A 17,542-nucleotide genomic window follows, 5' to 3' on the forward strand; every position below is an offset into this window, starting at 1 on the left:
CTTTGTAGAGCTGCAGTCATGAATGAGCAGCACAATGCTTTTTACCAATGTCTCTCAGAAGTCTTGATTCTATTCTTTACTTTCACAGAAGCCACAACTCTCACAGGAGGTAGGGGCAGTACTGGAACTGAATCCAGAGCAGGTGAAGGTGAGTGGCCCATAATTCACATGTTACCACAAATCTTGACTCTCATTAGGATGTCCTGTTTGGGAGTGGACTTTTCTGCAGAATATTATGCACATGTTTAGGGATAATGAGTCTTAGGACCCATAGAATTTTCTTTAGATTTTACATTTATAAACCTTTACCAATAGCCTCTTTTAAAATGAGATTTCCATTGTATTTGTTCTGAGAAGTTTCTCCTGTGAGGTTACATGGAAGTGTTGCCAGGGTATTACTAGGAACTATAAACAGTTTTGATCTGGAGAAGAAGAGGTAACTGAAATGAGCCTCAGAAACTTACCGAAATCATGGTTTTCATGCCTCAGAAGCAACAGAAATGTTTAGTATATTCTTGATGCATAAGAGTCCCAGGAAGATTGTTTTGTCTTCCACATTTTGGAATTAAAATGGTAAACATGGGGAATACCACCTGTCCCCTGATGGAAGACCAGAAATATTGTCTCAGAATGAGGAATAGTACCTTCTGATTGTTTTGCTAGGAAAGTGCATACTGAGAAAATACACAGGGCATGACCCCAGGAAGAATCATGGAAAGCACCATTTATAAATTACTAAGATAGGTTTAGATAGTTTTTAGAGGCAGGCCTATAGGAAAGGAAAACGTTGGTCAGCATGATGATCCCACTCTTCATCGTGTTTCAGCCACTACGAGGGCAGCTCCTGGCATGACTCTTGCCCCTGGCAGTTCCAACACAGGTGAGTCTGCAGGTTGCCGGAACTTCAGAGTTCCTCCCTTCAGAGTTCCTCTATGTCCAATGTTTCGTCTGGTGCTGTTCTTTCAAGAAATTGCATCATGTTCTTTAGTCCTTGAATATTTCCTAATATGCCTTTTCTTTTTTTGTGTTTCTCAGGGGCCACAGCTTCTCTAGGTGAAAGTGCAACAACAAGAGGTGGAACAACCAGCGGTGAGCATTTCTGGGTCATTGGACTCAGTTTTTAATAACCAGTAGATGTCATTGCTTGAAATGTATCCATGACACACATTTCTGCAACATTGAACATTGTTAGGTAAAATCTTACTTTCATTCATTAATTATATCAAATTTGTGCAAAAGTAATTGTGGTTTTGCTATTGAAAATAGTAACAAATCAGAAATTCAAAAGCAACAAATCAGTAATAGCAAATCATAAACTCAAAATTAATTTCTTTATACACTTTATGCAGACCCTTCTGCTAGTCCCCAAGGTAATCATGTAGCCATTGGACAGTTACATAGAGAATCGAGAGTGATAGCTACTAGGACCCAGTTCATGAATGCTAGAGAAATGGAGACCTAATAAGTTACATTCCTTTGATAATATACCGTGAGAAGGATATTATATGAGGAGTATATAGTTGACCTCTTGGGATTTAAAGCCAAGTTCCTTGTGATATTGAATAAGTATACAGATTTAGCCATTTATTAGCATGTTATTCTCTGCCCACTTGATGATGACAAGGTGCTAACCCATGACTACCCATCACTTTCTTAATAGCTACCACTGGAGCATTCTCTGGAAAGACTCTTGAACCTGGGAATGACAACACAGGCAAGTCCAAAAGCACACAGGGAATGCTACACTTTGGCTGCTCAGGTGACAGTTTCCTAGGGTTACAAAACCCTGTACCTTACAATACTGCAGACTTTATCTTTGCTTTCTTTTCTCTCAGAGGCCACACGTTCCACAAGAGGAGTCAGCACCACAGGGTCAGAAGCTCCAGCAGGTAAGCTTCATCAGTCCCAGGCTTCAGAGTTCTCATCATTGCTGTATTGTGCTCAGGATAACACATAGATGAGAATCAGGGTCAACATAAGGGGTTACTTCTTGTCTGGAAGGACAACATGTATTCTGACTATCCTGAGTGTTTCTGCTAAGGAATTTCACACACTGGGCTACCTAGGTCAGGCATTGCTCCATGTCCTGTGTGAAAGTGTTAGTTCTCTGGACACCTGGCTGAGGCCCACTGACCTGCAGCAGCCTCCCCAGGACCCTGATTCTCCCCACTCTGCTCATAATGATTCTGCAAAGCACTATCACCTGCTGCCACCTCTTGAACATATTTCTTACACATCTTGTTTATTTCCTGTGTTCTCTCTTTCACAAATGTAAATCACATGAGGCAGAGACCTTTATCTGTTCTTTTCCTCTATGTCAAGCACAAAGGAAATGCTTCCATAATATGAGATGGGTAACAGGCATATCATTATGCAGAGCATCACTGTGTTTACTTTAACAGCTACCACTATGGTTTAATTTGGTGTCAGCAGCAGTTCACAGGTACCCAGGCAAGAACTACTTAAAATCAGCAGGGGAAGATATAAATATCCTATAGAAGGGCATTACTCAGCATCTGATAAGCACAATATCTGCAACTCTGATATGAGAACATTTAGAATGTTCAAGTCTTTTTATCCTTCCTGATAACACAAGGAAATCACAACATTTGAAGTAAAATCAGAAAGTGGAGTTAAGCTTTCCTTTTCAGTAGAGTACAGGGGAAGGAATAGTCAGTATAAAACATTAGTTAATAAGTTGGCAAAAATTTATTCATCGTTTATATTTTCTGAAATAAGTTTTTAAGAAGGGTCTTCCAGTGGTTCAGGACCACATTGCTGATTCCAGTCCTGCTTGCTCTATTAGCTCCTATATTCTCTCATTTTAGGGACTTCTGGTAAATCTCTGGGATAACCATTTCATTGGGAGGTTCCAACACAGGTAGTTCAATCTGATGGACATCCTCATCTTGCATCCATGATAACTTTATAGAAATTCAGTGATAAAATAGCAACTCAATACTTTTTACCAGTATCTCAAATTTCCTAGACCTCTTGATTCTGCTCTTTATTTCCTCAGAGGCCACAACTCTCACAGGAGACAGAAGCAGTACTAGAAGTGAATCCAGAACAGGTGAGGAGGGCAGCTCATGATTTGGGGGGGGTACCATTTGGGATGACTTGTGAGTAAGTAGGCTTTCCTACAGAATATTAAGTAATTTATCTAGGGACAATCTATCTGAGGCCAAATATATCTTTTAATATTTCCCTTAACCTTTTAATACACACTTTTCAAATGAGTTGACTCTTCTAGTTGGGATGTAAATGAAATGTAATTGTTTTGAGAAATTCCCCATAATATAAGATAGAAACATTTTCTGCATAGTAGTAAGAACTAAAACAGTTTTAATCCTGGGAAGTAGAGATATATGACTCTTGGAATCATGCCTACATAAATATTTTCTTACCCCAAAGTGATAGAAATAATTAGTAGTAAGTCAATGGGTATGAAATCACAATTAGATAGCGGGCATTAATTCTGGTGGTCTATAGTGCAGTGGTGTGCCTATAGTAAGCAATATTATAGTATGTATTTGAAAATACTTTGAAGAGAGGTGTGTTAGTCCATTTTCATGCTGCTGATAAAGACATACCCAAGACTGCATAGTTAATAAAGAAAAAGAGGTCTAATGGACTCAGAGTTCCACATGGCTATGCAGGCCTAACAATCATGGTGGAAGGAGAAAGGCATGTCTTACATGGCAACAGGCAAGAGAGAACTTGTGCAGGGAAATTCCCCTTTATAAAACCATCCGATCTTGTGAGACTTATTCACTATCAGAAAAACAGCAGGGGAAAGACCCAGCCCCATGATTCAACTATCTTCCACCGGGTCTCTCCCGTGACACATGCAAATTGTGGGAGCTATATTTCAAGATGAGATTTGGGTGGGGACACAGCCAAACTATATCAAGAGGATTGTAATTTTCTTACTGCAAAGCTATAATAAATGTCAGAGGTTATGGTTACGTTAAACACCATGACTTGACTATTACACTGTGTGTATGTGTGTGTGTGTGTGTGTGTGTGTGTGTGTGTGTGTGTGTGTGTATATATATATACATGTCTATGTGTGTTTGTGTATAATCAAAACCCCACACTATAAATATGTAAAATTATGTGTCAACTAAAAATATAATTAAAAATAGATACAATTATCATAAAACAAAGATTTTTTTTCATCTACTCCTGGCAGTGAAATAGGTAAGCATGGGAGAAAACCATCTGTCTTGCTGTCATGGGATGCCAAATGTAGTGCCCTAAGTTTGGCCCCTTTGATTGCTTTGATAGTTTATTAATTAATGAGAAAACACATCAGAGTGGCAGCCAGAGAAAGTGACCTTTGACATCTGTAAGATGTAAACAGATTCCTTCTAGAGTCAGGTCTTCAGGAGACAACCGAGAGTCACTGTGGTGATGCCAGTTCCCCTTGTGTTTCAGCCACCACTGGGGTAGCTCCTGGCACAACTGTTGCCCCTGGCAGTTCCAAGACAGGTAAGTCAACAGGTTGACATGAAATCTTCCACGTGCCCTCCCATAATTTAGATGTCTCCTTTGTATTATCCCTTGTAGAAGTGCTGCCATATCTTCTCTGTGATCCTTAAATATTCTTTAGGTAACTCTCATCTCTTTATCTCCTTCAGAGGCCACCTCGTTCCCAGGAGTAAGTGGAACAACAAGTGTTGGAAGAGCCACAGGTGAGTGATGCTAACCTAAGACCTTTAATTCCTAATGAGACCTTCAATATTATTCTGAAAATACCTATAGATTTGTATATGCTATATTGTGGAAATTCAGAGAAAAAGACTAGACACTCATTATATTGCCTCATTTCCTGAACTTACAAGGGCTTTCATTAAACCATCATAACATTGAATCATGACAGATAAATAGGTAATATGGGGAGAAAAATTCCAATTTCCCCACCAAAAAGAAGGATATGATGGTTAAAAACTGTCTCAGTAAAATTTCTGTGGAAAAAAATGTTGCATGGGACAAATATAAATTACTTCTAGCACTGCGAGTCTCAGCGTGATAGTTTACTTCCAAGTGTGGATTTGAAATTCCTATTCAAATCAGTGGACAAACAGTTGAACTAGTGACACCATCTCTTTCTTATTGTAGATATTACTAGTGTAGTCTCTGGAAAAACACTGAAACCTGGAAGTTACAAGACACACATGTCCGAAAATACTTGCAAAATCTGGATATGGGCACCTTGGTTGACGTACTCTACCCGCAGCACCATGTATACTCTTCCAAACCACTCCTTCCTTTCTTTTCTTTCTCTCTCTCAGGGGCCACAACTTCCACAGTAGGAAGTGACACCAGCCAAGCAGAACATCCAGGAGGTGAGCATTTTACTCTGAGGCCTTAGGGCTTGTACCAAATCCCTGTTCTCTGCAGTAAAGACATGGGTGTGAAAGTGGGCAGAGGAATGGAGCCTGCATTTCTCCTGGAAACACAGCATACCAGGATCAAAAACCTGGATGTGCCCAGGAATTCCCTGGCCTCACCTGACTTATCCCTCTGGATTTCCAGGAGCCCAGACTTGGAGAGCTAGCTATTATGTAGCAGGGATGAAGGCAAGCTGTTGGATACACCCGGCTGATCAGGGTCCCTGATCCTAAATACAATTTGCCTTTTTCCCAGAGTGTTTACTAACATCTTTTACACTGACTTATTTATTACGTTTACTGTCATTGCTGGTTTCCAGCTACTAGAATGTAAGGTGCATTGGGAGAGAAATCTTTCAACATTTTGCTCACTGATACATCCCAAGGGCCTAAAACAGTATTACATGGAAGAGATATTTAATAAAGCTTAGTTGAAAGGTGAAATGTATTATTTGAAGATTTTTTTCACTCCACTTGCTTTAACAGGTCCAACTGTGGTTTCACCTGGCTTCAGCAGTAGTTCACAGAGCTCCAGGCCAGGTAGGAAGGACTAAATACAGTTCTCAAATGCAAGGATTCTTTAACGAGTTCTATTTTCAAATTCTCAGTATCAAAATGCCTCAGGTAATTGATGAGTAAAATTCAGAAAGGTGAATCTGCCATCGGCTCTTTTTCTCTTAAAGGCACCTCTGTCATACCAGAGAGCTCAGCATCTGAAAATGAAACAGGTGAGGAGGAGATAAGGTTCCTATCCACATCCATTGTGCTCTATGGAGAGGGAACCCCAGGAGTAACAGTGGTGGATAGGAATGATGGATAGGTGGGCCAGGACATGAAGGAGTAGTCACTTACGGTTCATTTCCTTACAAAACCGAGGCTTTCAGGAAAGTTCTTTCAGTGGGTTAAAGCCACATGGCTACTTCCACAACAGATTTAGGAGGTAATATCATGTTGATTCCTTTCTTTTTCTTGTTTTAGTTACTGAATTCTCTGGGACAGCTGCTATATCTACAACTTCCCACACAGGTAGGATAATGAGGAAATCTCCATGTTTAACGTCTTAGTTATTAGAGCTGCTTTGATGAAATAGTAACCTCATTCTTTTCTCAATATTTCAAATTCTGACCTCACCATTCAACACTTTCTCCATCAGAGGCCACAACTTCAACAGAAGGCCGCAGCATTCCTCCGTCTGGATCCAGCCCAGGTGAGAATGAGCAGAGCACGACTTAGGGTTTACTGTAAATTATGACTCTCCGTAGGCTCACTTGTTGGGAGTGTGTTTTCCTGGGTAGCGGTTTGCATTTACTTCCAGTATTTTCTTACACTGAATATATTTTGGAAAACTAGCCCCATACCAACATCTAGCCCCATAGCTGTAAGTTTCTAATGATGGGCTGGTGGTGCAGTCAGCTTAAGAGATTTCTCCTGCAAAGTCATATATACCACTGTGGTGTAGGGGGAGCTGAAAAATACTGTATTTCTGGAAAGAAATTTATATTAATCCTGCAAGCAGGCGTATTCTATATCAAGGTTTTCTCACTCAAAAAAACAATAATGATATTAAATATTTTCCAGTGTTATTGGCACATTAAAACATATTTCTGGTTTTCATTCCACAGTAGGTACCACTCCAGCATCAGGAGGCCAAGCAACTGGGAGCCTGACAGGTGAAGAAGAGGGAAAGCCACCCTGTTTCCTTGTCTAGGGGTGAATGTATGGAATTCAGTGGAGGGTCCTCAATTTGGGCACATTACCATTCCTCTTGCTTTGTTAGTGATATAGGCCATAGCAAAGGCATGACTCTCAGTTCATCAGGAAGCAGTGAAAGGGCTCTTTGATATAACAAAGATACACCCAGATTCCTTCCGGAGGCAGGTCTTCAGAAAACAAACACGAGTCACTGTGATGATCTCAGACCCTTTTTGTTTCAGCCACCACTGGGGTAGCTCCTGGCATGACTGTTGCACCTGGCAGTTCCAACACAGGTGAGTCACTGAGGTGGCAGATTCCTCCAGGAGTCCATCTATGATAAATTCTCCTCCAGTGTTATCCTGGGTATGGAGCTATTTTAAGTTTTCCACAGTCTTGAAATATCGTTCATCACTCCTGTCCTGTTTTCCTCTTTCTCAGAGGCCACAACTTCTGTAGGAGAAAGAGAAACAACAAAAGTTGAAATAATCAAAGGTGAGTTCTGTTAAGGTACTGACTATTCCTAAAAAGTTCCCAAGAATCTGGTCTGAAATATGTAAACACTTTTTGCATTTCCCAGATTTGGCATATTAAGGAAAATCTAACAGACGTCCAATATTTTACATCAGTAAATACCGTACAGGCCTTTCAACTTTTCCTCCTCAAGTCTTGCACCGTGGGTCTAAGGATCCTTCATCAGAGCATCATGAGATCCATTCCCTGACAGGTTTATAGATGATTTGGGCCCAAGTGTACATTGCTATCATTAAACCCTAAGAACGGGACTAGTGGTGGAGGACTTTCTCTGAGAACAAATCACAGTAAACTTGCTCAGGGAATGATATGTTCCGTGGGCAAAGTGTGGATTCACTCACAAAACCAAAGTCCAGAAAAATTAATTTCCTGGTGTATTAAAGAAGCAAACATTTCATCTGTTTTATTATTAAGTGCCCATGCCCATTAAATTAAGGACCATAAATTGACCAACTGATTACAATCCTTATTTCAGGTATTACTGAGAGCATCTCTGGGAAAACTCTGGAACCTGGAAGTGCCCACACAGGTCAGGAACGTAGCCTCTTGGGTAATACAGGTTATGGGAGACTCATAATGTCCTGTGTAGTCTTTTATTAAAAAAATTATTATTTTTCCATAAGTTATTGGGGTACAGGTGGTATTTGGTGATGTAAGTTGTTTAGTGGTGATTTGTGAGACTTTGGTGCACCCGTCACCTGAGCGGTATACACTGCACCATATCTGTAGTCTTTTATCCCTCAACCCCTTCCCTCTAATCCCCCCAAGTCTCCAAAGTCCATTGTATCATTCTTATGCCTTTGCATCCTCATAGCTTAGCTCCCTCATATCATTGAGAACATACAATGTTTCTTTTCTCATTCCTGAGTTACTTCACTTAGAATAATAGTCTCTAGTCTCATCCAGGTTACTACAAATGCTGTTAAATCTTCCCTCCAATTCCTTTCTCTCTCAGAGGCCACAACTTTTCCAAGAGGCAGCGGGACCACCCTAGCAGGACCACCTGGAGGTAAGCTTTTCAGGCGGAGGCTTGGGGCTCTCGTCATCTCTCAGTCTTGGTGGCTGCAGTGAACAAATAATATGAAAGCATTTGAGGAGGAGTCAGAATTCTCTGAGGCCATATTATGTCATTAACAGTCTAGGAAGTTACTCTGTTTATAAATTCCATGACCTCAGATGTCTTAGGCAAACTATCTTTAGTATCCTGGCGTAGGGAGACATTTTTGTTTGATAGGAGGATTGGAAGTATATTGCACGTATTCCAACCCTCCAGGACTTCCGGTCTTCCTTAGCTGGTTTACCTTTCCACCCACAGCTTGACATTTTCTTTTCTTCTTTCCTTTTCATCTTACTTTAAGTGCCAAGATATGTGCGGGTTTGTTACATAGGTATACATGTGCCATGGTGGTTTGCTGCACCTATTGACCCGTCCTCTAAGTTGCCTCCCATACCCTCTCCACCCCTGACAGGCCCCAGTGTATGACGTTCCCCTCCCTGTGTCCATGTGATCTCATTGCTCAAGAACATGCAGTGTTTGGTTTTCTGTTCCTGTGTTAGTTTGCTGAGGATGATGGCCTCCAGCTCCATCCATGTCCCTGCAAAGGACATGATCTCATTCCGTTTTATTCAGCTTGACATTTTCTATCATTTTTCTCATATACAATGCTTATTTCCTGTATCCCCTCACTAGGAAGCTTCATGAAGTCAACTGATTATTAAAATGCCTCCAAGTTGTATCAAATCTTCTACTTATAAAGATAAAACCATGCTTTATTTCTCCTGTAGGCACTTCTGTCACAGCAGGGGGCTACGTCTCTGAAAGGGAAACAGGTCAGGGTGATCTAAAGCCCTGCACTCCCCTTCCCTTGTAGTGAAAGGGAAACACAGTAGCCACACATCTATCCCATGTTGGCCTGGAAGACCCAGAGCTAAGCAGCTGTCCATCTTTGATTCTATATAAATAGTGTCCTTGGGAATGGGCTTCCAGTACTTGAGGGCCACATTGATGCTTCCAAGCTTACTTAGCTGGGGAGAAAATACTCTACAGTTCCATTTTCCTTTTATGGATTTTAGGTGCCACTGGAGGATTATCTGGAACAACCATTATATCTGAAAGTTCCACCACAGGTAGGTTAACAGGAAGGAAATACCTCTTATTTAATGTCACATATCACGGTATCTCTTTTAGGACTGCTGCAAGAAAATAACACCCAAATCCCCTCCAGTTTTCCAAATTTTCAGACTTCATTATTGTGTTTTTTTCCCTCAGAAGCCACAACTTCCATTGTAGGGAGTGGTACTTCTGGAACTGAACTCAAAACTGGTGACAGTAAACAGCCCATACTTTGGCCTCAAAAGGATTAGTACTCTCAAGCTTTCCTTGAGAGAGTTTGTGTTTCATTTAGAGACACTGCAAGTAATTCAAAATAGGATTGCTGTTATTTATTTATTTATTTAGAAAAATGACCAGTCCTAGAATTGAGCCTTCTTTCCTTTCATCAAGTTGAAGATGGGATGGGATTTCTCCATTGTCTTAAAACTCTCACTAGCATCTGAGCTGGAAACCAGAAAGTTTTCTGTGTGAATGTGTGTGAAGTAGAAAAGAGCCTCATGGAACCAGGGTGCATGCAAGCATACATGTGTATCTAACAATTGACTTCCCCAGTATTTTCTCCTCTATTTGAAATTTCAACACATTGAAACCTTTTCCCCCCATTTTTCTGTCTCACAGCCGGTATCACTGCAGCATCAGGGAGGCAAGCAGGTGAGCATTGGGAAAATGCATCTAGTTTCATTTTTGTCAGATTTTCTGTTGTGTTTGTACTTGGAAACATTGTCTATCTCTTTTTGTTATGAACTGTTAAAAGCAGGAAATACATCTTGTTGTCCGCCTTCCTTGTGCTCAGAGAAAGAGATTTCTGTTACAGCAAATACGTACATAAATAGAGCGTATCCCTTTTAGATTTGGGTCCTCATTTGACTTACTCCTTCACTGTGATCACCTCACTCTCTTTGTTTTCAGGCACCTCGGCAGTAGCTCCTGCCACAACGGTTGCCCTTGGAAGTTTCAGCACAGGTGAGTCCACTGTGTGGTGGGGAGTCCTTTCATGGGTGGTTGCTACAGTAACATGCCTTTCCTTCTATGCAGTGCTTCTATGCAGAAATGCCACCATTCCATTTCATGTCCCCTGAATCTTTTCCATTTTGTCCTCCTTCTCCCAGCAGCCACAGCATCTCCTGGAGCAAGTGGAATGACTGGGGTTACAACAACTACACGTAAGAACTGACAGTCCACTACCTCCTTCCCAGTAGGTCAAGTTGCCTCAATCACATCTACCATCTGTACTTCCTGTGAAGGGCATTTTTGTTGGGAAAAAAAATCGCTATTCTAAATAGGCAAGATTTTACCTAATACGTAAAGGTCGGACACTCAAATGCCTTTATCTTCCTTTCCTCTGCTTCAAGGGGACATCACCATGGAGCTAAGGCAATGCGAATCAGTTGTGTATGGGAGAGAATTTGTCTTTCTTTCTCTCAGTGATTTTTAAGGAAATAATAGCTATTAAAATTTTTCTTATTAAATATTCTATAGAAATGGTGCATGAAAAACATACAGATTAACTCATGGTCTAGAAACCTCTGAGAGAGCTTGTTGACACATTAACAACCCAGAGTTCCCTCACCCCATCAAAGGCTGTTTTCATTATGTGTCAAGAATAAAAATATTGATTTCTATCACTCTGTGTTCCAATGTGGTAGCCAATAGCAGAACTTTTACACATGAAGTCTAATACTTAAAGCAATAAATAATTATGGCAATGAGCATATTGATCATTTATAAGTTCCTTAACTGTATCCACTTTTTAAATTGGAGATTTATATATCTTATTCCAATTAAGAAATGCCAAGGTCCAATTAAGAAGATAAATACACAAATGATATATTTCCAAGTTTTAACAATTAATCTTGTATATTTATGCTTTTTATTACTTTTAAAGTCAGAAGTACTTATTTTCTGACTTAATGGAAAGTGTCAAGACATTTTGAATTGGGATTATTTCATATAATGACATCATTACATCTTTAGTTTATCCCTCTTTCTTAACACTCAATTAATTTTGGTTTTCTTTTCATCTTTAAGAGACCACAACTTCCCTAGGAGGAAGTGGCCCCACTGGAGCAGAAATAAAATCAGGTAAAGACCTTGAGGGTATTTATATACATTGTTGTGTTTTGATGGATTTCTTAGAAGAATTTTTTTTAAATGAGCTTTTAGTTTGAAAATAAATTTAAATTACAGAAAATTATCATAGATATTGTAGAGAATCCCTTTAATGTGGAGTGTGGTTTTAAGTTTCCTTTGAGGCTATAATATTTCAAGGAAACAGAGTTTCTCTTTGGATTTGGATTTGTAAACTGCTGAGTTGAAAGTTCTCAAAGTCTCTTCCTTTAAGAGACTGACTGCAGGGTTCGAGGTCTCTGGAGAGGAGAGTTGCAATAGTGCCTCTGGCTTTGGAATGGTTTTCCCTTTGAAAAGAGCATAGTCTGCATAGCATTAGTGTCCTGTTCATAGATACAAATTTAATATCTTCTTTATTCTTTCTTCTTCTTTCCTCCTCCTCTTCTTCTCCTAATCTCTTTTCATGTGGAGCCACCACTGGAGCCCCAGGAAGTAGGACAGGTAAACTTGGGAAAGCCTTTCATAGCACCTTCAACATTGGCACAATAATAATCATCATGACAGCAGGCGTATTGCCCACTGCATTAACCTTGGCCTTGCAAGGAAACACAATAAACCTGAAAACATGTTTGTCCTCATGTCAGTTAGAACTTCAGGAAGAGTGTTTTCTTGCCTCAAAGTCACAAATATTCCTACTGTTGGCCACATTTTTCTAAAGGTCACTGAAGAGTTCTCATGTTGATCTTTTTCTTTCTTTCTTGAAGGCACAGCTGGAGCGCCCTCTGGTAAAACAGTCACTCCTGGGAGCTCCAGCTCAGGTAAAGCACCAGGCTGGGAGGAAGCACTGTTTGGGAAGGGCTCCTCCTCAATGAAGTGTCTGCCTGGGTGATCCTACCATGCTTTTCTCAGATTTTTCTAATCTTTTCCCTCACTGCTATTCTTTTCCATGTTTTGCAGAGGTCACAACTTCTGTAGGAAAAAGTGTAATAACAAAAGCTGTAATAATCACAGGTGAGCTCTGTTAAGAAACTAAGTATACTTTGCTATAATTTACCATGTCTTGGTAGAAATATAGCAAAAGTTATTGAATTTTCCACATTTGGTACATTAGGTAAAAATGTAGCAGATGTTCAATATCAAATAATAAATACAGGTCAGACACTTCAACATTTCCCCCTTATGTTTTTTGCATTGGATCTAAGAATCCTTCATTAGGGCGTCATGGGGACTATTCCCTGACAGTTACACAGGTGACTTTGGTCCATCTATCTTTTTGTATCTAAATTCTAAAAATAAAACTGAGTGGCAGAGGACTTTCTCTGCAAACTTGCTGAGGGAATTATATATTCTATGGGAAATATATGGATCAACTCTGAAAAATAGAACTCTAGATAAGTAAATTTTCTATTGTATTAAACAAAATATATATATTTTTCCTTAAGAGCCTATGCCCATATCATGAGGAGCAACAAATTGACCAACTGACCACAATCCTTTCTTTTTTCAGGTACTACTCAGGGCATCTCTGGCAGAACTCTGGAAGCTAAAAGTGCCCACACAGGTCAGGCATTCTGAACGGGGCCCTTTGGGCAATACAGCTTATGGGGTCCCAGAGTGTCCAGTGCCGTCTTCATACCTCCAATGCCTTTCTCTCTCAGAGGCCACGACTTTCCCAGGAGGCAGTGGGACCAGCCGAGCAGGACCACCTGGAGGTGAGCTTGTCAGGCTCAGGCCTGAGGCTCTCTCTCATCATCTCCCTATCTGAGGGCTACAGGGAACAAACAGTGAAGGCATTTGAAGGAAGGGCTTGCATTTTCTCCTTGATCATATTGTGTCCTGTCAACCTGGTCAGTTATTCTGCTCTTGAATTTCATCACCTTGTATTGTCAGCCAGGCTGTGTGCACCATTCTAGCTTATGGAGACATTATTTTTTAGTGGTAAAAGATATTAAAAATATTTTATATATTTTAACCTTCCGGACTTCCTATTCCCCTTACCCAGGTTACCATTCCACTCATAGCTTGATACTTTTGATCATTTTTTTCATATACTTACACATGATGTTTACTTCCTCTCTCCCGTCACTGGAAAGCTTCATGAAAACAAATGATTGACTGAAACAGTCCTACTTATAGGTAGAAAACAGTGATTTTTTTTCCTCTCTTTTAGGCACCTCTGTCACACTAGGGAGATATATTCCTGAAAGGGAAACAGGTCGGGTTGATTCAAGTCCTATTTTTTCTTGCCTCACAGTGAAAAGTAATCTCAGCAACAACACATCCATCCCATGTTAGCCTGGAAAATGAAGTGCTAGGAAGTTGTTCATTTTCCATTCTCAGTAGAAATAGAGTGTCTACAGCAGAGGGCGCTTTCAGTGTTTAGGGCTACATTGAGGCTTTCAGACTTAATTAGAAATAAAATGCTCTATTGGTTTATTTCTTTTTTTCTTTTCTTTTTTTTTTTTTGCATTTTGTTACCACTGGAGAATTGTCTGGAATGACCATTATATCTGGAAGTTCTAACATAGGTAGCTTAACAAGAAATGCCTCTTATTTAATGTCAGATATCATGATTTTTTTAAAGGGCTTCTTTGATAAAGTAAAAGCCCAATATCTTCTTCCAGTATTCTGAATTCCCAGCCTTTTTCATTCTCCTCTTTCTTCCATCAGAGGCCACCACTTCCACAGCAGGGACTGGCACTTCTGGAACTGGATTCAGAATCGGTGAGAAGAAACAGTCCGTGATTTGGCATCATAAGTATTAAGTCTCTCAAGCTTTTCTTGAGAGAGTCTGTGTTTGTTTTATTTAGCTACGTTGCACGTGATTCAAAATAGATTTGCTGGTGGATATATATATATATATATATATATATATATATATATATATCACTAATTCTTAAATGGATCATTACTGCTTCGTTTCTGAGGATGGGATGTAATTTCTCCATTTATGTTACAACTGTCACTAGCAGTTTAGGTGGCATTCAGAAAATTTTCTGTGCTTTTATGTGAAACAGAAAAGAGCCCCACAGAACCAGTACACATACATTTAAAGTGTATATGTGAACGAAAATACTGGTTCAATTCTTTCTCTATATGTGAAATTTCAAAGTATTTCAACCATTTTTCCTCCTTTTTCTATCTCACAGCAGGCGTCACTACAGCAACAGGGAAGAAAGCAGGTGAGCATTGGGAAAATGCATCTAGTTTCACTTTTATCAAATTTTCAGTTGTGCTTGTACTTGGAAACTTGTCTCTCTATATCCTTTTGTTATGAATTGTTGAAAGCAGGCAAATACTTTGAGTTTTCCACCTGCCTCAGGTTCAGAGAAAGAGAATTCTGTTATGGCAATTCAATACATAAATACAGCACATCCCTTTTAGATTTGGGTCATTTGACTTACTCATTCACTGTGATCACCTTAGTCTCTTTGTTTTCAGGCACCTCAGAGGTAGTTCCTGCGACGGCAGTTGCCCCTGGAAGTTTCAGCACAGGTGAGTCCATTGTGTGGTGGGGAGTCCTTTCATGGATGCTCGCTACCGTAACATGCCTTTCCTTTTGATGCTTCTATGCAGGAATGCCACTATTTCATTTCATATCCCCCGAACCTTTTCCATTTGTGTCTTCCCAGCAGCCACAGCGTCTCCTGGAGCAAGTGGAATAACTGGGGTCACAACAACTACAAGTAAGAACTACCTCCTTCCCAGTAGGTCACGTTGCCTCAATCACATCTACCGTTTGTACTTCCAGTGAAGGATATTTTTTAAAAAAATTCAGGCCGGGCGCGGTGGCTCAAGCCTGTAATCCCAGCACTTTGGGAGGCCGAGGCGGGTGGATCACGAGGTCGAGAGATCGAGACCATCCTGGTCAACATGGTGAAACCCCGTCTCTACTAAAAATACAAAAAATTAGCTGGGCGTGGTGGCACGTGCCTGTAATCCCAGCTACTCAGGAGGCTGAGGCAGGAGAATTGCCTGAACCCAGGAGGCGGAGGTTGCGGTGAGCCGGGATCGCGCCATTGCACTCCAGCCTGGGTAACAAGAGCGAAACTCCGTCTCAAAAAAAAAAAAAAAAAATTCAAATAGGCAATATTTTATCTAATATGTAAAGACTAGATACTCAAATACCTTTATTTTCCTTACCTCTGCTTCAAAGAGACTTCGTCGTGGAGCTAAGGCACTAAGAATCAGTTCTGTGATTGGAGAGAAATGTCGTTCTTTCCCTCAGTGATATATAAAGGAAATAACAGCTATTAAAATTTTTCTCATTAGCTGATCTATAGAAATGGTGCATGAAAAACATACAGATTAACTCCTGATTCTAGAAAGCACTGAAAAGTGCTTTTTGACACATTAAGACAATACAGATTAATCTTACCCCATCGAAGGCTGTTTTCTTTTTATTGTGTGTAAAGAATAAAAATATTGATTCCTACACCTCTCTGATTCCAAGTTCCAACTGGCAAAATTGTTACATATGAAAAGCCTAATGCTTAAAGCAATAAATACTCATAATAATAGTAATGACCATGTTGATCATTTGTGAGTTCCTCACTGTATCCACTTTTTTAATCAGAGATTTACATATCTTATTCCAATTAAGAAATATCTAAGGTCCAGAAAAACAAAAAAAACAAAAACAAAAACAACAACAACAACAACAACAAAGAAACAAAAAGAGAAATGTCTAAGGTCCAATTAAGAAGATAAATTTACAAATGTGGTATCTCCTGATTTTAACAATTAAACTTGTGTATTTATGGTTTTCATTACTTTTAAAGTCAGAAGTACTTATTTTCTGACTTAATAGAAAGTATCAAGACATTTTTAATTGGAGTTATCTCATGTAATGACATAAACTTACCTTATCCTTTTTTCTTCGTACTCAGTTAATTTTGGTTTTCTTTTCATCTTTAAGAAACCACAGCTTCCCTGGGAGGAAGTGGCAGCACTGCAGCAGAAATAAAATCAGGTAGAGACTTTAGATTATTTATATTTATTGTTTTATTTTGACAGATTTCTTAGAGAAAATTATTTCTAATGAGCTTTTAATTTGGAAGTAAATTTAAATTACAGAAAATTATCATAGATAATGCAGAGAATTCCTTCAATGTGGAGTGTGGGTCTAAATTTCCTTTGAGTCTATAATATATCAAGGAAACAGAGTTTGCTCGTGGATTTGGATTTGTAAATTCTTGAGCCCAAAATTTCTGAAGTCTTTCCTTTCTGAGAGACTAACATCAGGGTCCTAAGTCTCTAGAGAGGAGTCTTGCAATAATAGCCCTGGCTTTGAAGAGTTTTTTCCTTTGAAAAGGGCATAGTCTATATAACATTAGAAATCACTAAGATGTCATATTTTAGTTTAGAGATAAAAATTCAAAATTGTCTTTCTTCTTATTTTTTCTTGTTTTCTCCTCTTCTTTCTTCTCCTTTTCTCTTTTGCTTTTCATTAGGAACCACCACTACAGTACCAGAAAGTAGGACAGGTAAACTTGGGGAAAGCCTTTCATATGACCTTCCACTGTGACCAAATATTGTTCATAATAATTAGGGTAGGAATATTAGCCACTGCATTACCCTTGGCTTTGCAAAGGCACACAGTAAACCTGAAACGTGTTTGTCTTTGTGTCGGCTATAAGCCAGGAAGTGTGTTTTCTGGCTTCAAAGTCACAAATAGACATACTGTTAGCCACATTTTTCCAAGGGTCACAAGAGGGTTCCCATCTCAATCCTTCTCTTT

At 39.6% G+C, this 17,542-nt stretch overlaps 1 protein-coding gene across 1 annotated transcript in view; it reads left to right on the forward strand.

The window, feature by feature from the left end:
* Positions 1-17,542, forward strand: part of MUC19 (mucin 19, oligomeric) — a 160,852-nt gene that overhangs the window by 106,228 nt on the left and 37,082 nt on the right. Inside the window, exons 73-107 of the mRNA XM_074403475.1 lie at positions 89-148; positions 827-880; positions 1,036-1,089; positions 1,661-1,714; positions 1,836-1,889; positions 3,020-3,073; positions 4,441-4,494; positions 4,644-4,697; positions 5,298-5,351; positions 5,883-5,936; positions 6,080-6,124; positions 6,375-6,422; positions 6,550-6,603; positions 7,019-7,066; positions 7,331-7,384; positions 7,530-7,583; positions 8,098-8,151; positions 8,578-8,631; positions 9,696-9,749; positions 10,354-10,386; positions 10,645-10,698; positions 10,845-10,898; positions 11,764-11,817; positions 12,274-12,303; positions 12,567-12,620; positions 12,760-12,813; positions 13,310-13,363; positions 13,461-13,515; positions 14,278-14,330; positions 14,473-14,526; positions 14,952-14,984; positions 15,244-15,297; positions 15,435-15,488; positions 16,721-16,774; positions 17,256-17,288. Coding sequence (XP_074259576.1) covers positions 89-148; positions 827-880; positions 1,036-1,089; positions 1,661-1,714; positions 1,836-1,889; positions 3,020-3,073; positions 4,441-4,494; positions 4,644-4,697; positions 5,298-5,351; positions 5,883-5,936; positions 6,080-6,124; positions 6,375-6,422; positions 6,550-6,603; positions 7,019-7,066; positions 7,331-7,384; positions 7,530-7,583; positions 8,098-8,151; positions 8,578-8,631; positions 9,696-9,749; positions 10,354-10,386; positions 10,645-10,698; positions 10,845-10,898; positions 11,764-11,817; positions 12,274-12,303; positions 12,567-12,620; positions 12,760-12,813; positions 13,310-13,363; positions 13,461-13,515; positions 14,278-14,330; positions 14,473-14,526; positions 14,952-14,984; positions 15,244-15,297; positions 15,435-15,488; positions 16,721-16,774; positions 17,256-17,288 — 1,788 coding nt within the window. The remainder of the gene's footprint in view (positions 1-88; positions 149-826; positions 881-1,035; positions 1,090-1,660; positions 1,715-1,835; positions 1,890-3,019; positions 3,074-4,440; positions 4,495-4,643; positions 4,698-5,297; positions 5,352-5,882; positions 5,937-6,079; positions 6,125-6,374; positions 6,423-6,549; positions 6,604-7,018; positions 7,067-7,330; positions 7,385-7,529; positions 7,584-8,097; positions 8,152-8,577; positions 8,632-9,695; positions 9,750-10,353; positions 10,387-10,644; positions 10,699-10,844; positions 10,899-11,763; positions 11,818-12,273; positions 12,304-12,566; positions 12,621-12,759; positions 12,814-13,309; positions 13,364-13,460; positions 13,516-14,277; positions 14,331-14,472; positions 14,527-14,951; positions 14,985-15,243; positions 15,298-15,434; positions 15,489-16,720; positions 16,775-17,255; positions 17,289-17,542) is intronic.

Source organism: Saimiri boliviensis, chromosome 7, assembly GCF_048565385.1.
Source record: "Saimiri boliviensis isolate mSaiBol1 chromosome 7, mSaiBol1.pri, whole genome shotgun sequence".
NCBI classification, from domain to species: Eukaryota; Metazoa; Chordata; class Mammalia; order Primates; family Cebidae; genus Saimiri; species Saimiri boliviensis.